The sequence below is a fragment of the Haliotis rufescens genome, unplaced genomic scaffold (genome assembly GCF_023055435.1).
Source record: "Haliotis rufescens isolate VD_foot unplaced genomic scaffold, xgHalRufe1.0.p SCAF_3, whole genome shotgun sequence".
Classification (NCBI taxonomy): Eukaryota; Metazoa; Mollusca; class Gastropoda; order Lepetellida; family Haliotidae; genus Haliotis; species Haliotis rufescens.
The window spans coordinates 40,294,420-40,315,364 of record NW_025964001.1 but is presented as its reverse complement, the minus strand read 5'-3'; the positions used below and the strand labels follow the sequence as shown (position 1 = coordinate 40,315,364).

The 20,945-nt window shown below is 40.0% G+C and overlaps 1 protein-coding gene across 2 annotated transcripts; it reads left to right on the top strand.

The window, feature by feature from the left end:
- The first annotated feature begins 430 nt into the window (after positions 1 to 430).
- Positions 431 to 19,316, top strand: LOC124122751 (cell division control protein 42 homolog). 2 transcript variants are annotated; one of them, XM_046485874.2, is made up of 4 exons: positions 431 to 968; positions 2,312 to 2,370; positions 4,085 to 4,096; positions 17,387 to 19,316. In XM_046485874.2, the coding sequence occupies exons 1-4, from the start codon at positions 776 to 778 to the stop codon at positions 17,876 to 17,878; spliced, it is 756 nt and encodes a 251-aa protein (XP_046341830.1). In that variant the 5' UTR covers positions 431 to 775; the 3' UTR covers positions 17,879 to 19,316. The 2 variants fall into 2 exon arrangements, with proteins under 2 accessions (XP_046341830.1, XP_046341837.1); XM_046485881.2 differs by lacking the exon at positions 4,085 to 4,096 and having other exon boundaries at positions 432 to 968.
- The last annotated feature ends 1,629 nt before the right edge of the window (positions 19,317 to 20,945 follow it).

Here is a 20,945-nt window from a genome sequence, read left to right as displayed (position 1 = left end):
ACCAAAACAGAGAGTGGCGTAACTTGCTAATTAATACTCATCGCGTCCATTGATCGCAATTACATGCATGAACCGCATCGCTTCTGCATAATAATGTTTGTAACGGGATCGGTCAAATCTTGAAAAGAATAGTCAGATACCTTCACAACCATCGCGGAAAACTCCAAAGCCGCCTATAACTGTTTAAATCGACGACAGGTTGTTTTGAAAATTGAAATCACAAGTTTATTAACGGACAATCGATATCCGAACAGGCCCGACCCCCTCATGACATCACCTGTAGATTACCTGCCGCAGCTTTCCACTTTACCTGTACAAGTAATGACTCATGGACCGACAGCCAATCACAAGCCACGACTTGCGGGCACGAGACGCTGACGTATTAGCAGCAACCAATCAAGTTAGTCGATACACTGGTTGATTGCTCGACCCAAAACCCGGTCGCTGTCAGTTCGCGAAGTGTCGTAGCGAGAGCAGGAGTGAGTGTGTCGGAGTTTATCTTCGTGTCATTGTAATTAGTCGTTTTATCACTTGACAACTTGGGAGGATTTTCAGGTATACAGACTCGACAGTGTTGTACTGGAAGTCGAACTTTACGGCTACAGGGACTGGAGATATTCGCCGTAACATGACTGGATACCAGCGATAACTCCTTCCAATTAAAGTTGTCACTTTCTGGACTGTTGATGACGGATTGTAAAGCGCCGCCTGCATTCGGTAGTTTTAGTAGCCTGTTCACATCTTCTCAGGTATCTGCTTTCACTCGTGCGGTAAGATGCCCCCACAAACTATGATGGACGCCAGCTCAGCTCCACTGACGGAAAGTGACTTTAACCCCCCCGACCTCCAGTGTGTCAAGTGTGTTCTCGTGGGGGACGGGGCCATAGGTAAAACCAGCCTCGTCGTCAGCTACACAACTAACGGATATCCCACGGAATATGTCCCCACAGCCTATGACAACTACACAGGTGAGACCAAAATCCCATAGGAACATGCTGACCGCCGTTATAAACAATATCGCTGAAGTTAAGTTTATTTTCACACAGTGCCTTGACACACTGTCAAAACTCCAGGCTACTAAATCAGATAACAAGTTGTTCTTTCACTGTAACTACTTGAAAATGATATATCTTTAATCATTGAGCAAAATATTTTGATATATAGAACTAACAATGAACTCTTTGAACTTCAGTGTGACAAACTGTCAAACGTATACCAGTAAATCATGAGATAACGTTTTCTGCTTTAAATTGAAAGTCACAACTTTTTATATATGTGTCTTTAATCATTGAACAACATATTTTGATTCAAATTAATTAAGTACCCACAAATGTGTTGCACGTGTACTCTTCATAACTTCCCCTGGTTCCTTTAAACATTAACATTCCGTTAGTACCAGTTTAGAATGTGAGGAAGAATTTGATACCCTTTCTCTTATGTTTCCCCTAGACAATGAAAGACACTTGAAAAAATCATTATAACACATTCTTACAGCACTTCTATTCTGTCCATTACACATTAAAGTACAGCCTGTCGTGAGTCTGGTGTAATAAACCATCCGTGTGCAGCAACTCCTGCCTTAGTGGCAGTTAGTCATGCAAACGAGAAATTCAGAAATGCTTCTAGGATTTCTCCCCGTTGGTTATAATGTCTATAGACATGTTATTAGTATTGTGCCCCTCACAGTCTAAGAGACAGCTCCCAAACATCAACCCTGACCTGGCTAGATCTCAGTCACTCAGCTCTGTCACGAAACATGCATAGCAACTCACTTCCTATGAAAATACGACTAATCCGAAAGGAATTGGTGGTCCAGCATGGGAGAAAAGAGATAGAAAAGACATGGATGTTAGATTCTGTCTGATTAATATAAGACAGAGACCTTCAAATAGAATCTATTTTATGGTCTCTGCATAGAAATATACTACATCTTAAACGTGATCGTTATCACATTGGCAATACCACCACCAAAAGTGTGCATTGTTGGTATTACTTACATGTGTTGTATATTTCCTGTTTCACATAGTCTTGCATTGCAGTAATTTGAAACAATGTCTCAAATGTTGGTAATTTCCTGTAGGGCAGTTGTAAATGACTTCACTACTCAGTATACAACATGTTGATTGATTGGTTAAATATGTTAAAGGTTGTTTCTTCATTAGAAATTTTATGAAGTTTAAGAAATATTCTCTTCAACATTGAAAAGAAATTGACTATTTAGTTTAGTTCAAACTGAAATAAAGTCTTTTTTTAAAGTAGTTTTCATATTCTGATGTGTTGTTTACTCATAATTTTTTTCTTTTTCTTTTAGTTGTTGTGACCGTGGACAAAAAACCAATCAGGTTAAACCTGTGTGATACAGCTGGCCAGGTGAGCTTTCATCTTCTGTCATGATTATGTCATTGTCTCTGATGTTAGACAGGACCACAAACTGCCTGAGAGAAAACATAGCACTTGTTAAGTCATCTGCGTTTGAGATTGGACAAAAGCTCTGTACTTTAAGCTCTGTACTTTAACCTTTACCTATCTAAATCCTCATTGGCACTAGAAGACAGAGCACTTGTTAAGTCATCTTAGTTCGAGATAGAACAAAAGACCATCTTTGCTCTATCTAAATCCTCCTCAGCACTTGACATTGTAGAACTCTACCTGTATATTGATGGGAAGGAACACGGGCGATGTGTGCAAGGGGGGACACTTGACTAGCCGGCTCTTATTGATTCCAGCCAGTGCAGACTGGCTAGATGGACCTGCATGCTTTAACACACGGATATGTCCTGTTACACTGCTGGGAGGTTATGTGAGAGCTAAATGTCATAGTGCTTCGTGAGCTAACACACTATACATTACACGACAGGCTCTCGGGCAAAATAACAAAACTATCACTGAATGCATGGGTAGAAAGGGCAGACTGGCGTTTGATACAAAGTGGTTAGAAGGTTGGGAGTAGGGGTTGGGATGTTCCCTTGCCTTTTTTTTTTTATTTCTCATTGAAAATATTTGAGTGAAAGTATAGGTTAGTATAAATATTTAAAAGAATTTGATCTTAGTTATATGAATTAGAACATTCAATGCAATGAAAAATGTTTTTGGATTACGTAATAAGGTCTTAAACCCATGTGTATAATTCTGTGTTAATATACTGAAAACAAAGGTTAGGGATCATGAATATTTGGGGGAATGTTGTAGTGAACAGCAAGTTTATTTAAGTGTGTATCATATATAAAAATAGTTCATGATCCGTAAGGTTTTCAATCAGTATAAATGTGTGGTGGATAGCATTTCAAATTTTTTTATTTTTAAACAATTAATGTTTTTAACACTACAGAAGTGTATCTGATTACTTCGCATGCATATTAACCCCTAGCCCTATATCTATTTTGGTGGATATGTGTCCACAGAACAGAAGATAGATTTAAGGAAGGAAATCCCGAGCAAAGAACAATATCATGAATCACTGGGGTTTTTCCCAATATTTTACATAATTATGTTTTAATGGTTCAAGGAAATGCGTAATCAGGAAATAAATCACATGATGTTAAAGCAGGAAAGAATTACTCATCAGCTAAATATTAGCCTCTATCTTGGCCAGCAGGGATAATCCAAGTGTTGTCTACCTATATTGTAGTGGGGATTATCTAGGTATTACCTGTATGTATTGACCAAGGGAGTGGTCAGCCTATAGATGTTGGCCTCTGTCTCACCTGAGAGGGTTTCCGTGTCTCGCTGTATGCAGCCTGAATTAGAGGGGATCAGTCTTCAAACAAACATGGCTTATTAAAGTGACCTTGTCGTAAATTGCTTGTGATGGAAATGAAATGTGACTGGTCAGTCCAGTTGGCTCTGGACATCTGGTGACCAACAGCCTGGGTCATATTAGTGTCAAAAGTTAGAAATGGAGGTATACTCTACATGTGACAATAAATATAACAAGCTCATATCAACAGGTTATAAATTGCCAGTAATATTCCATCACATTGCATAACAACTTCCTTGTCAATCATATATTCGTCTTTATGGTACTTTATTTCATTATATGCTGTAATTCCTCATTGGATAAATATTTATTTTCTCTCTCCTATAGGCTGAAAGCATAGTGAGTATAACGCAGTGTCTGCCTGCTGAATGTGATATTCTCATATACTTGTATATTACCTGTATGATATGTACTCGTATCACCCATGTATATTGCATCTTGACATATCTCTCTGACGTGTTATCTTGTATATTGCACATGCTGTTATTGTATATAGTCAGTGTATTAACACTGTGTATGTTTTATTATTCAGAATTGTTTCATGTTGTGTGTCTCACTGTTAATGATAGATTGGCCCGATTGAATGTGTATCCGAGATTTGTTTTTGTGATGACGCCACAGATGGGTCTGTGCACCTTTACATTTAACAGAGATAAATAGTATCTCCACGAGCGTTCTTGTTCTCTCCGTGTGGGGTGTCAAAGTTGTTTAACCTGAGCTGACTTTAAAATGACTCATGTTGTGTTTTATGATCTAATCCTTCCTGAATCTTGACATGAGCTACCTAAACGATTACAGGATGACATTGATGGGACTAAGGCCCAGAGGTAACTCACACATTGTTGGGCTGTCATAAGCTTTAATTAGTTGTAATACGCTCACTATAGGCGTTCCCATGTCCAAATGGTGTGCAGTCTTGTACAGGATAAATTCCCTTGTTAGGGGCTCAGTAGAGTGTTTGTATTGCGTCTAAAGGGGCATTGTTGAACAGGTTGAATACAACAAGTGATGCAAGAAATCGCAGCTTTATGTTAAACCAGCAGCAATGGAGAACATTTTCTTTTTGAATATTGTGCACTGAGTATATAGGTCAGAGTGTATTCTGTAGGTATGACCAGTGTTGGGACTATATTTGGTGTAAGGTTTCTGCTTAGGCAGTTCAACATGTTTTCTAATGTGGGCGAGTGCCTCTTTTAAATATTGTAATGAACATGATTACTGGCACACTTTAACTAACCCTTCCATTTCTAAGCAAAGTTATATAATTGCTTTGTAACCAGATAGTAGTACTTTGTAAACAAAACTAGTGAGCACTTGGCTTTAATACTAATAGCTTAATGTATCATTTTGTACTAAATCGGTAGAATAGCCTATGTATGCTAACTCCCCATGAAGATTCCAGGTTAGAATTGGTCTTCGGCAACCCATGATTGTTGTAAGAGGCTACTGACAGGAATGGGCGGTCACGCTCACTGACTTGGTTGATGCATGTCAGTGTATCCCAATTGCGTGGATCGATGCTCATATCAATCACTGGCTTGTCTGGTCCAGATTCGATTATTTACAGACCGCCATCATATGCCTTGAATATTGCTGAGTGTACGTTAAACAACAAACGACCAAACTATGGCGATCAACCTGCCTTCCTCTGACAAGTCGCTATATGGCTGAAACAATGCCGATGCGACGTTTAGTTTTAACTCCACGATACGCCAGCTGTGTCCAGGTACACCCCCCCACCCCCATGCCCTGACCTGTGTGAGTCAACCCACTGATGACCCCACTGTGTGAAGGGCATCCTCCCCCCCCCCCTGTGACTCTACTCTACTACATGTACCATTCACCCCACAACTGGTGTGACGTAACTGATCCTGTCTAAACACACCTGTCATCAAGTCCGGCACAACACAGCACCAGCTGAACCTGTAGTAACAGATTCATAACCAGATGTTAGCTAAAACCTGCAAACATATTCATGTAAGACTGACATAAAAACAGGAGAGAAAAAATTATGGTTGTTAAAAATATTTATGACAGTTTTCTATTTGCTGAGTATTTTTATGGGTAAATGTTTAATGCAGCAGGCTTATGAGAGAGAAGTGGATTTATGTGAAACTGGGCTTGCTGTAAGAGATGTTGCACATAATTCAAAATACAATCTACAATCACAACCTTTATTCTGAAATCATGACCTATAGTTGACACTAGGAAAGTAAGTCAGGCGTAGTTCAGGCTGAGAATAGATTTGTTTTGTGTACTAATAACTTTGTAATTACTGTTTCACCACACTAGCCCATGCAAATCTTTAATGTTTGGCAAGTCTAGATTACGGCAGTATCAGGAAGAGAATCTCTGGGCTCCTTTTTATTATATTTTTATCAAGATATTTTTTTCTTCTGTAAGATATGGTCATTTCAGAGACTAGTCTAATTTTACTAGTAAAGTACAGATTCTAGTACTGTTTTTGGTCGAGTCCTAGAATCTGTACTTTACTCAGAAAGTGTTATCCCAAATATAACATTTGTTACATTTGACTACTTTCTAAATGACATAGTGTGTTCACGATACAATTATTTCAAGATTCACCAGAAATGTGTTATTGTGTATCATTGGCAAATTCTGAGGGTTGTGTCGGGCTGCAGAATTGGGTACTCCTATTTCTAGAATTGATATATATTCTTAGTCCTATACATACAGGCCGATCATGGTAGTTTCATCTTTTCATGTGACTGTCTGTTATGACATAACAGGTTAACTGTGGTCATATAAAATAATTAGGTGTTCCTTAACTTCTTTTGAGAAGTATATAAAAGAAAACCCTCTGATTTCAACCAATTTTTAAAATAGCAGTGTCAGCATGTTTGGTAAGAACTGTTAGCTAGGACAGTTTGGTTCTTCTACATGTTGCTAAATACAGGCCAAGTTATTAGCTGCCTGTGGGATAGTGGAGGATTAACTCAGATACATGTCAATTTATATATACTTGGGCTTAGTACTTTATACACTAATCTGCTTAGTTTGTATATTTTTTGTAATGAGAAGTGTACATGAACAGAATCCACTTATTCTACTAGAGTGCAGATAATCCCATCTGTCACACAATGTCTCATTTATGTGACTATTAGCCGACTTATGGGAGTAAGGTATACAGTATTACATGACATCCTGGGTGGGGGTCAGCGAGCCTGGTTGATATTGTCCGATATAATTCATATCTGCTAATTCCAGAATAATATACAAGTAATAGAATCGGATAATGATCCAGTTGTCTGTGAATTAAGTGGAAATATTTGTTTGAAATACAGTTGTGAGTTTGGACTTGTTTCACAAAGAGGTCTCAGCATTGTGCTGTGGGACTTATATAGAGACAAGAGACAAGTATGTCTAAAGGATTTAATAATTTCATCTCCAAATTTGGATGTAATTTGACAAACAAAATTTGAAACTCACATAACATTTGATTTATATGAATTTTGATCATTTTTAACAAGGGGAACTTGATTAATTCTTGACAAGTCTGTCATTAATTCTGCACAGGGTTCCCTGAATATTGACATCTTGAACAGAGTTGTAGAACAGTGGAAGAATATAATGAAATGTTGTGGTCAATCTTGCCATCAACTTCTAATCAGGTATTGTCTCAGGGAAGGTATGTTGTCTTCTAACTTCTCCGCCCTGCTATCACTAGTTGGGGAGAACGCACAGACAAGTGCTTTTACTGTTTCAGTAAATGCCGGCCTCAAAGAGCTCACCCCACGGCTTGCCCCACATAAAAGATTTATGCACTACATTGAGAGACATATGTTTCTATTTTAGTGTGGTGAATCTTATCTCTGAGCTGTTAGTCATATGTAGTATTGACAGGCCTCTCTTGTTCCACCACACAAACTAGACCCTTTCAGGACACAGCCTTCTTCTGGACACAATCTATTTTCTCGGTTCGCAACTGGTTCACCTGGGTTTTCAAAATTTACCTGGAATACTCTGGATTCTCGTGACTCACTCCTTATATGCCCGGATTACATCAGTATTCACTTCAGGCCTTTTGATTTACATGATTCTGTCCGAGTCTCTCGGTATTCATCTCCAGGCCTGATTCACCTGATCTTCTCCATATTAAACCTATTCTCCCAGTATTCACCCAGATCTCTGAATTCACCTGTTTCTCTAACTGTACACCACAGCCTTTGGATCTACCCTATTCCTCTGTGATCACCTCATTCTTTCCATTTTGTTCCATAGTCAGGTAATCGTGTCTCTCTAAACCTGGTGTTCTCAGGTCTCACCTCATTCGTCCTCTATGTCCTCAGATTCCATGATATATCCATCCCAGACTCCTTGTATGAAATGACTAATTACAGTGGTATCAATGTCAGCCTTGGCTAATTGTGTGTTCATACCCTGTCAGTATGGGATCTTGATCACACAGTCAACCACTGGTTGGTCTGGCCTGCCTGATGTGTGTGTTGTTGTTTAACCGCACTCAGCGCTATTCCAGCTATATGACGGCATCATAATCATGCTGAACCAGACAATCCAGTGATTGATATTGTGAGCAATGATCCACACCATGGGGGTAATGACATGCCATCAACCATGTCAGCCTGACCACCCGATCCCGATAGTCGCCTCTTACAATCAGCATAGCTTGCTGGGGACTTATTTAACCCAGAATCCCCACAGGGAGACATGCATAGGTTGCTGGGAACTTTTTCTAACCCAGAATCCCCATTGGGTCCAATGATTGATTATAAAGTGGCTGCTGTGATATTGCTGGAATACTGCTAACTGTGGTGTCACTCACTCACTCACTCACTCTCATGGTCCACATCGTCACCTGGCCTACCTCCCACATTCCAATCCTCTGAGGGAGCTGGGATACACCCTAGTTTAATGTCACATCTAACAAAACAGACAAATCAGCCCCCTGTCAACGAATTAGTAATTCACGCAACAGCTGGCTGGCAAGAAAAGTTATATTTAGATTTAAGTAATATATAGGATACTGGCACAAAAGGAAGAAAAAAAAGAACGATTGATGGATACAATTGATTATTCAATGGAAATGTCAGGAGAACCATTAATCGTCCATTTGTCAGATGTGTAGTGAAAGTAGAAATAACTCTTTTTATAGTTGATCGACCGATGTTGGTGGGAATGAATATACATGTAAGGTAGAAATCCTTTCATTGAAGTAGAAAGACTTGCAAGTTGTGACTCTTGTTGTATAGATGTCTTGCATGGGGTGTCTGCATGTTTGTGACAGTTCACCCTTTTATTGTCATAGTCCTTTGTAGACATTTTGTCAGTTTACTAGTACAGATATCGCATGAAACTGAATTGTTTTAACCAGTGTCAGATTGTTTACATGTAACAATTGCTAACACTTGTCAGTGAAGATGTTGTGGTTGCGAGGGTGTGGAATGTTGCATAATAGCATTATACTTGTACTGTCATCAGGGTATTCAAAGGATATTGTGTGTCGCCTGTGGTGTGAGATATTGTGACATACGTTAACAACAGAAGTGTGATAGTGTCTGTTCTCTATGCTGTGTTATTTCATAATAGTGTTCTGTGGGTTAAGCTAGCATGGAGTGAGTGAGTGACAGGTATTGGGTGTTGATTGTTGATTGTATAGAATCTGTTCTATTCCAGACTCCAGGTTACAACCAGAGAATTATTAAAACCTGTATGTGGGTTATGCTAGAAAGGACTGTGATGTGATAGGAATGGATGGAGGACATGATCATAAAATATGGTGATACATCTCAGTGGGTTAAACAATTGCAACTGAGGTCTGAAATTGTAAAAACTCCAATCACTGTGCCACATTCATAATTCATAAATTAATCCAAAGATATTTTCTTGAAATGTTTGTTTCAGTGGGTTATCTTTTATTTGGGATGAGCCGGTTTTATGATAGCATCATTGAGTGTGATATAACATTTATGACAAATGTGGGATACGGGGTACATATTGCCTATTGCTGAAGGCCTAACACGACTTTGCCCCTGTGACACTGTGCAAACACACAAAACATTTATTTGGATGTCATTTGTTCACTATATCAGTTGAATGGAGATAAGGCACACCATTAAGATATGCAGTAGGCGTTAGAACGTGTAGCCTGGGCTGACTAATCTCAACATTGACTTCTTAAGTACATTTGTAATTGATTAAGTATTTCATTATAAGTGATGGATCACTAAACATATTTACTTTAAATTTTGTTATTTTCAATGTCAGAATGATATAAAACAAGATAAGCATATCTTTCATGGTTCATTCATCATTTTGCAAAACTCGACCATGCAGAGCTTGGATGTGGATTTGATATTGCTTGTGTTGTGTGTGTGCTGGTAGAAAGGAGGTGACAGGTTTGTGCTGGAGAAAGTAGACTATGGGTCACTGCAACCTGTCTCCTGAGGAATATATTACAGGGTATGAAAGATAAGCTCATTGAGAGATCGGTATTGCGTAGGCTGACTATTGTGTTGGACTCCTGTTTAGAAGTTACAAAACACGGATAAACAGCCACCTCTCCGACATGACACTGCGTGAAATGAGGTGAACGGAGAACTGTTGACTGGGGCTCGCATTTAGCTGGGTGAAGAATAAGTTTCAAACTTCTTTTGTCAGATGCTGTGAAGTAAAAGAAGCCGTGTATCCAACAACGCTAGCTTGACTGACAGATCTAAACTGTCCTTTTAGCTCCTACAGAATGTCTTATGAAATATTGGGATGATAAGAGCATCAGGATAATTATGAAGCCTGTAAACTATGAAAATGATGATAATGATTAAGAAGTTCATGATGAAACATAAATGAAAATAACTATGGGATGATGGTAAAGATTTAGATGATCAGGATGAAATTGTAAATGAAAATAACTAAGATTATGATAGTGATTTAGATGTTTTATCATGAAAGATAAGTTTTGGGGACTACATGTTCAAGCCAAAAAGTGTCCTCTGTGCATGTCCCCTGTCCCAGATGAGAGGTAATTTGATCGGGCCCACTGACAACTGTATCACGGTTCAACTGGATACATGGACTATTTTTGGTTGGGAGTCCTTCAGATCCCTGCACGTAGAACTTTCGATGTCAGGGCCCAACGAAAGGCTATATTAATGTAATGTTAGACACCATGTGTGAGCTAGGCTTGGAGGGAGTGTGTATATATATCTGTCATTTTCATAGCCCAAGTATGCGGATATCCTAGTAAACATGTTGATAATTGGTTGTTGTAAGCGTTATGGGTGCAGAGATCGATGAGCAGGAACAAAAATAACTTTTAAAATAATTGCTTCATGTTGTCAGGAGTGGAAGAAATGATTCTGATTGGTTGTTTTGTGATTTCGTGTTTGTTATTTTGTGTCGTGTGTTTTCTTGCTGCCTGTCATCTAATGAAAGCTGGCTGGCTGTTGTCCACTGGGTTCTGTCCCTGCCGTACTTGATGGGTCAGCGATTATTGGTTTAAGAGTGGACCAAAATGTCAGTGGACACAGGTTGATGATGTCACAACATGGAGCCTCACGTAACCTTACGAACTGACCACTCCAAATATGTCTCTAAACAGGACAGAAATAACACAGGCCACACACTATTGTGAAGCGATGTATGTGCCCCGACCTTTCTGTGCATGCCGGAGAGAGCCCTCTGACTCATAGCCATGTTTACAGCTTGCCTTGAGACTGAAGTGGACAACACACGAATACAGCCAATGATTAGCCAGTGTTTCGTAAAGACAACATCACAAGTAAACACAATCTCTCACTATCCCATAATACTAAACATGGCTGCCCAATGCTTGTTTGCTCAATTGTTGCATTAGACTAGCTGGGCCTGACTCCACTGTTGTACATTACCCAAGTGAAGGGTTTACAAATTAGGGCTGTTTGCATTTTAGATTGATAGAGACTTTTGTAGTAAACGAGTATCAATATAAGTGTCCATGGTTTTAGCAGCCATCTAGATGTTGGTCGGATGGAGTGGTGAGCTTGTCAAATATGTTTACTTTCGTAGCCGTTTCATCAAATGTTTATAGAAATGGCATGAAAATAGGACTTCTGTTGTCAGAGGTAGTGTGGGTTTTTCCCAGTGTCCCTCCCCTATGTTCTTGCGGGTGGTATTGAAATGTCCATTGCAGTGTACTCAGTTTTAAGATGAAGTTACGTCTTCTCATTGGTCGATGTTTGCACTAAGGGTATTGCAGTGTTAGTAGGTCTTCTCATTGATCGATGTTTGCACTAATGGTATTGCAGTGTAAGTAGGTCTTCTCAATGGTCGACGTTTGCACTAATGGTATTGCAGTGTAGGTAGGTCTTCTCTTTGGTTGACAATTGCACTAATGGTATTGCGGTGTAAGTAGGTCTTCTCTTTGGTTGACAATTGCACTAATGGTATTGCGGTGTAAGTAGGTCTTCTCTTTGGTTGACAATTGCACTAATGGTATTGCGGTGTAAGTAGATCTTGTCATTGGTTAACAGTTGAACTAATGGTATTGCGGTGTAAGTAGATCTTCTCTTTGGTCAAGGTGTTTGTACTCGTGGTATTGAGATTTAATTGGATCTTTTCATTGCACGAATGGTAGTGAGATTAATTACGTCTTCCCATTGGTCAAGATGTTTGCACTAATGGTATTGCTGTGTAATTAGGTCTTCTTACTGGTCACATCATACCGAAGGTATACATTCATATAAGGATCTATTTATACAAACATGAAACTTGTTTATTTTGTGGGTTGAGATGTCAAAGGTGATTTTATGGTTATCAAGTAATTTTGTTTCTTAGCAAGCTTTCATGACTTGTTTTGAGTTTGGGAATGGCCTGACAATAAACTTTTGTCATTTTATGACCAATGTCCAGAAAGATGAAAGGCCGTTTTTCTCCATTAACGGAGTGTCCATTAGGCATGTGGAGATTGCAGGTCTGTCGTATGTAGGGCCAGGACAGCAGGTCATAAATGGACTAACATTTGTCCTCTGGGCCTCAAACATTCTCCCTCATTACCAGACCGAGTCAACAATGGCAAAGTGCCCAGCCTAGTGGTCATAAATACATTTCCCCAACCCCCTCACAGGGCCCCCTCCTGGGGCTTTGTGGGGATGACCCTGCCAGGAGGTTATGCTTGTCATGTGACCCCCTACCCACTGATCACCTGTGTTGAGTTGAGTCACAGCTCTCAGGGATAACTACATTTGTTCTGGTCCAGTGGCTGAGACAAGGTGCCCTCCTCGTCCTCCCTCCATGCTGCTACCTTGAGATAATTGTCTACCTGGACACATGGGGACGTCAGAGCAGGGACTCAATGGATTGGACAAGGCATCACTCGCATTAGATTTCAAATACTTATGAAATTGATTTGGAGATGACTACTGAACTAATTTCCTGTGCAGTGTATCTTGTGTTAGTTGTGTGTACTGTTACACGTTGATTGACGTCTACCTGTCCCATGGTGGGGTATCAGAGAATGGGATTTGATGGATGTAGTCTGTGACTGATCATCAAACATTTATTAAATTGATTTGAAATCTATTGACTTTTGCCAAGCATGTGTGGTGTTTGTGGTGTAACCTGTAGATTATCATGAACTTGCTCCAGGCAGGATTTACCTGAAAACTGGTTCATGGCTGGTAGTAGCTATTTCTACGACTAACTTTTAAAAAATATATGAAATATTGATTTCATGGCAATATATTTTCTCCACCATGGTGTCGTGCTGTGTTGGTTGAGTTGTAAGATAAGGCTGTTGCAACACTGTTGCATTGTGGGTTGTTTATTTGTCTCTGTTGACTCGATGACACTGTGTCCTGGTTGGAACATGTTAGCTGACAGAGGAGCTAGGGCTTACTATGATGGAAACAACAACAAATACCCTTGGCACAAGTCACACTTGTCGTCCGGCCCAAGCTCAGTACAGTTTCTTACGTCAAAGTGACAACAATCACTGAATGTACCCCATTATAAATCATTTGAAAACTACATTGCGTACGTGAAAGCCTTTGAAATGGGCAAGTGGTTTACAAGTGATTGTATCAGCAGACGGGGATCAGTTGAGCTCAGCAGTAGATATGCTCCCTGCGGTAGCCGTCGATTCATACCTGCTCCGGCTCTGACGTAGACCCACACCGCCTTATCTATCTGTAAGGGGAGATTCATGAATGAATAAAAGATTCATGGGGTAAGCTAAAGAACTCACCGCAGAAAACAAACATGTTGGCAACATAAGACGATCGCACCTGAATGACTGGTGGGGACGATCTCAGCTCCATTCATGTCATGGGCTGGAATAGGCCACACGTCAGTCGACAGGCGACTGGGTGGGTCATTCAGGGTGCCTTTCATAGCCGTTCAGGGCTTGAAGTACTTGCCAAAGTCAAATTGGGGGAAAGTTTTCAATGGTTAAAAGGGGAAGTTTCTGTCTGAAACTTTTATCTTGCATTTAATTTCTTATTTCCTCTCAAGAGATAAGTTAATCATGTATAGTTAAGTATTATGTAAGAATTTACAGGTGTAAGGTAAATAAGATAAGTAAACATAGCTCTCTCTCTCTCACTCTGACATGGTAACAGGTGAATATTGGTCGGCAAGGTAGAGTTGACTAGCCAGACAAAAGGTACAGGATATGAGGTGGACATTGTTAAACCTGATTGTAGGTAGTGTTCATTGTAGATCACCAGGCTGGTCGAAAGACCTGACTACAAGTATGTTCATTCTCATCTACAACCCCTGGTTTAGTCTGGGCAGTAATTTCTTTGATCAAAGGACAGGACATTGTCTTCATCAAAGGAAATTGTTGTCTGAACCCAAGCTTACTTGATGAATACTTGATGATAATTACCAGGGTTGAGATATAGCCGTAGCTGTTATTAAATGATGAGATGAAATACTGAAGAATGTCTTGTTATTGAGAGATTTGATTTGTTGTGATTGTGAAACACTGGCTTAAGAGTTGCTACATGATTAAGATCTTAATCAATGATCACTGAGTATTTCTTGCAATCAGAACTGACATGTAGATAATCTAGGCTATATCCCAGCCACCTGTCCAACAGCTAATCTTGTTGTGTAATATCAGCTTGTTAAAGAGGTTAAGCCCCCAATGTCTAGCTGCACCCAGTGTTTGGTGTTGTTCTATTGTGAAATTGTAATCTGTGCTGACACAAATGATTATGAACACTTCAACTAATTGAGATATTGGATAGAATTAAGACCTTTCTGTAACAGAACATCTGCATGGAGTCTGATGTTGTCCACTGGACAAGTCACTGCCAGATTAGATGGGAAACATTCACACCTTGAATAATCTTAATCATAACCTAATAATGTTCCATGTGTTTATTTCTCTTGATAATTGTTTTGACTTATTGTAAAATACACATTACATACTAACTTTTTATCAGGTATTTTAAACATCTGACCAAGATGTGAACGATTTGATGGAATGTTTCAGCAATGTATGCCTTGGGAGTGAATGTGTATGCCAACAAATGTCTATGAAAGTGAATGTTAAAAAATGAAGTGCATGCACGTTTGAGAATGTGTGTAGGAGTAAAAGCTAGAGCTGTAACGATTCACCGATACCTACGATATCATCGATACTTATCTACACATGATACTTGAATCGTCAGTTTGTGAATCGTGATATACTATAAATAGAACAGGAACTAACAGTTACCTCTTTTAATAGCAGAAGTAGCACAGCGCCACTTGTAAGCATGGCAGAACACAAGGACGTGATGACTAACTGTTATATTTAATAACCATCCCTTCATTTAAAACTGTTTTTTTCTTGTGGTTTGAGAACAATAAATAAATGTATGAAGAAAGAGGTTTGAGAGCTGTAATTCAGTGATTTCGTCATTTCTTTCTAACTGATGTGTGGTATCGTGATACCAGCAGTATCGTCTGTCCGTAACGTGATACGAATCGTATCACAAGATACCAGGCAATACTCCGCTCTAATAAACGCATGTGTATATCTGTGGATGGTAGTGACCATGTAGGTGGCCGACAATTCGGTCAGCTGACTGTGACTTGACTGTGTCATCACACAGGTGACGGAGTTTGGCCAGCCAGGTAGAAGCAGGTGGGCAGTGAGCCATGAAGCACACCTGTACAGGTAGAAGCAGAAACACAGGATCAAAGGTGTTTTTATCCTGGGTCAGAGGGCATCCTACAGGCCTGGAGAGTCACTGGGTGGTGCTATGGTGAAGAAGAATAGGCTCCACAGATGCATATAAACCACTTAATATATTAGAGTCTGTCTTCAGGGTGGCCTGTAGGTGTCGTTCAGGTGGGCTTGTCTGATCCTTTCCGGAAAAATAGTTTCCCAGCGATTGTATCACTGTTGCAGCTGTGAGCCTATGTTATTTACAAAATAATTTTATGACAGTGATTTTGTGATTTACGTTGTGACATGCAAGTCACATTTCAAGGCGTCCCCTTCTTGCACTGGCTCCTCTCCACCCATCTCCTCCAGTCCTCCCACCTTCTATAGTACCCCTTTGTCAGAGGGGTGGTAATAGTGAGAGAAGGGTGACACTCTCACTGATGAATGGTACAAGGGCAAGTGAGGAATTGTAACAAATCCAGCCACCCATAATCCACAATGAATTTGAATTGATACGAGTTGTCAACTGAACACAGGTTTTGTTCCTTCAACGGCTGGGATTTTTTATGAGGCAGTTTTTTCAATGTTAGTTTTTGAATTAGCAGATGTTTCAGAAGTGTCATTACTAATGAAGACCTGATTTCAATAATCATTTATCTGAGGGTTTTGAATGCAGACAAAAGTCATTGTTTGTAGTTTTTCCAATGTTAGTTTTTGAATTAGCTGATGTTTCAAAAATGTCATTACTTATGAAGACCTGATTTCAATAATCATTAAGCTGAGGGTTTTGAATGCAGAGAAAAGTCATTGTTTGTAGTGGAAAGTGGAAGAAATTTGAGAAAACGTGTACACCTGTTGACCATTTTGACACATGGCTATGAAGGCCGTGGTTTCTTTGATGTTTTGTTGGTTGGACCTGTGAGGAGTTGGTTGTTAGTGGATATAAAGGCCAGTTTCTGTGTGGCATGCTCCCAGCTGTATACTAGGGGTGGAGACCTGTCATGTTTTCTCCACTAACTACTCATTGCTTTCACAGTTGACAGTCTCGAGTCAATGTTACTGATATGAATCCGTTGTGAGCATGTGAATATCTAACTCACACCAGCAAGGAAAGTAGGAACTGGGGTAGGATGTTTCACGTTCTGCCTCGTACACCCCTATAACAGGGCTTTGTGTTATTATACTGGGGAAAGCACTGTGAATCAGTTGTTGGGAATAATGTATCACTACATCAAAGGGTAGATTAACCTAGAAAAGCCTTGAGTAAGAATGACGTACGTGAATCCGATCCTATCACACCTGAGTGTATTGTACACATGCATCCTTCATGAGACTTTCAGATTTGCAGAAACCTTCATGTATTTTCTAACTGATACAAGGGTCCTTTGAAATGTGAATGATTAGGAAATTCTATTGAAGTAGACTTTTCTTGGTTGGTATTTATTAATTTAATAGATGCTTATCATGTTTTTGTAACGAAATGAGATCACTAAAAAAACGTTTTTTTATTGCAGGATGACTTTGACAGCTTGCGGCCGCTATGTTACCCCAACACGGATGTGTTTCTCCTGTGCTTCAGTGTCGTGTCTCCAACATCCTTCCATAACATCATGGAGAAATGGGTGCCAGAAGTGAGGAAACATTGCCCCAAGGCACCGGTCATCTTGGTAGGCACCCAGTGTGATTTGCGTAATGACGTTAAAGTACTCATCGAGCTGGCCCGGTATAAGGAACAACCAGTTCCAGAGAGTGACGCGATTCGATTGGCTGAGGAGATTGGTGCCTTGCAATACATGGAATGTTCTGCCCTCACACAAAAGAATCTGAAAGAAGTCTTTGACAGTGCTATTCTGTCAGCCCTGAAGATCACAGGAGTTGTTTCTCGAAAACACAGCACCAGAAAGTCAAAACGAAACAAGAACTACGAGACGAACACTCAGTCAATTCAGAGTACAAGTGCCAAGAAGAAAGGAGGGTGGAAAAAATTCTGTTGTTTCTTAGGATGAGCCTAGATTTTGGAATAAGATGGCTTCCAAAAAGACATGCAGATCAAGGGGGCTTCCATCAAGGGTGTTGATCTTTAATACCATCATGCTTTCAGGGAAATAATATTTCCCCAACAAATACATTCATCTCAAATGCAATAGGTGTGATGGGGAACTGCAATTGCTGCCGTCCCGAGCGACTAGAGCAGCAGGTAATGAACATGTAACGAAAGATGTACGGACATGTTGCAAATGTGTTATGAACATGTTATGAAAGTTAAATTTGACTGAGTGCGAACGTGACAATTTGGTCAACGTATGTACAGAATTTTGCTCAATCGTGAGTCGAACTCACATCTTCCTGCATGACAACCTGAGAAACATCCACAGGCCATTCCGGAGGTGCCTGTTTCCATGGATACTATTGCCATGGCGTCATGTAGGACAAGGACAATTTTTGTCTAAACCTGGTCGATCTGTGATAATGTAGTTGTTATGATGTGACGCTGTCAATGGCGATGTTGTGACGCGCAAGTGCTGGAACAGATGCCGTCTGAGATGAACAGTTGTATCCATAGCATGACAAACCTGTCTCTCCCAAATCAGTGTTTTATGAACGGACCTAATTCTTTTCATTGGTTTTAATTTTTTCCTTTTTTTGGCAGTATCCAGAGCAGATGTAGCTGCTTGTTACCATGGTTACTTACTTGCTGGATGTGTGTGCAAATCAAAAGTTGTCTTCAAATACTTGAGAAGGTGAAAAGGGCTGTTGCCGAAATGTGATGGTTTTAACCAAATTTGGAATGAGGACTAGACAACTTTCAAATTGTTTTAGTATTTTATTTTTCATTTTTTGCTTCTGCTCAAGATTTGTTTGTTTGATGTTTTGCTTTTTTTGGCTTAATTAATTAAAGTACAACAGAGCTTGTTTCATTTGGGAGAGATGTGATCTATGCAATGCTAGGTCGTTCTGTAGTTGCTGAACCTGTGATGTTGGTAGAGGAATTGTGCCCCTCTCACTAGAATCTTTAAGTTATTCTCATTTTCAATGTTCATTTGTGCCTTGCTTTATATTGAGTGTGTTTCTACGCCTAACACAACCAGAATCCCAAACCATTTTAGACTGCAAATGAAGGATCTTGAACAATCTCATTCTCAGTATATATGATTCACATATTGTTTGGAAATTTTCAAGATGGGTGGGAATTGTGAGGCTTTGTTCATCTGGACTGTATTGTATATTTTGTTGGTTCGGGGCAAGTCATCGCTTTATTACCAAGATCTGTTTAAGGTTCACAGGAAAGTCTTCCAAGGTCTCTCCCGGAGGGAGTCTGATGATAGCATTGAAACATTGTCTATCTTTCATATGTATTTTAGTCCTCCAAGAGGCACAGTGCACACCTGAATTGAAAATGTTGACTCACATGAATATGTCAATAAATTTTTATATATAAAATGATACATGTGTTTGTTATTCATTGCAAACGTTAAGAAAGCCCTGGATCAAGAATAAGGACAAGGAGAATCTAGGTATACTGTACAAACATGTTGGAAAAGAGGTGAGGTGAAATGGGGTTTAATGTCCCATTCAAGATTATTGCACTTATATAGCCTTGTGTTTGGACTAATGCTGGTTTTATTGTGATAGCCCACTGAGATACCATGCCGCAGTTTAACATGGGTACCCCATTCAGAAAGACTCTGAGCTGACCAGTCCTTGTTTTATCCCGTTTATGTCGAGCACCAAACTTCAACCCACCCCAAACATTAACTTTCATGACTTCATGAAAGTAGTACCAATAGGTGAAAAGCATCTTAACATATTCTTGACATTCATTTGACTGATATGAAAATAGCGGCTTTGGCAACTGGACTACAGGACTACAGGAAGAACCAATGTAATAGTTGGTAAGGACTTGGTTGGGGTTATTTTGTATTACAGACATGCATTGAAAGCTTCTCACACCCGATGACACCCACTCACTCATTGTGGAAAGACAGGGAACCATCTCTGATCCGTAGAAGGAGGCCAGCGTTTTACATGGTTTTGGTGATAGTGAGCTAAGCTAATCTGGGGCGATTCGGGGGTAACAGGTGGAAATAGGTCTTCACTGTCGGCTGATCCACTTGCTGTTGGAGGTGTTATCGGAGAGGTCATTGTCTTATCAACACCGGCTCTCATTACTGCAGCAACGCTGCTCCCCGTTATCAACAGTCTCCCTGACGTTGCCCATCTGGCTGGAAGTAACCGGCACAGAACACAGCCTCTGTGTTGCGGCCATTGCATGGAACAAGTTCAAAACCACTCAACAGTTTCTACACCCATGTTTTGACTGACAGGCAGCTGTGGTCTGAAGACTGATTAAGACCCATATGAAACGCCCACGCACACGAGTTTGTTTTATTAGCGCATCTGACAGAAAGTCAAGTGAGCTATGTCATGTCCTGTATGTCCGGTGTTTGTCGTTCATGGGGCATGGTAAACATCTCACTGAACCAATGAAGCTGAAACTCTTCATACTTGTACCCACCAATTATGACACCCTAATTTCATCAAGAGTTTTTTGAATATGCCGCCACTGGATTGAACCGCATGTTGAAATCGACAAAACCCTCACCCGCTTCAATAATCACTGACCGTTTCCGTGGTCTTGTGGATAGAACGTCTACCAGGAGAGAAGAGGTCGATGGTTCAATGCCCGGTTGCATGCACGTCGCAATATGACTGCAAGTCTTGAACGTCACGTTAAACTCCCACTTCACCTCATCTTTTCATAATCACAAAAACTCTCTGCTGAAAGCAATCCAATGACCGATTATTTAAATATATCCCCACTCTGTTATATTATTTATGATGATATAAGGGAGATATGCCACACTGGATACTGGAGAATGAACATGCCGTAGACGCATAACATTTCCTTTATGACATAAACTTGGCTAATCTTTGCCTTGTAAACACCTGGACAAAAGCTGGTATGTTGCTTGACGGCAATCAGCAATATCACGATGTGTCAGCTGAGTGTGAGAAAGAAAACAGGTCGCAGAGTGTGTGTTTTGATGTTGTTTTAGGACGTAGTCCGCAATA

Bases quoted from the DNA above. Each gene is read 5' to 3' on its own strand.
- LOC124122751 (XM_046485874.2), top strand. From the start codon at position 776: ATGCCCCCACAAACTATGATGGACGCCAGCTCAGCTCCACTGACGGAA. The intron at 969-2,311 runs GTGAGACCAAAA...TTTTTCTTTTAG, and splicing joins AGCCTATGACAACTACACAG to TTGTTGTGACCGTGGACAAA.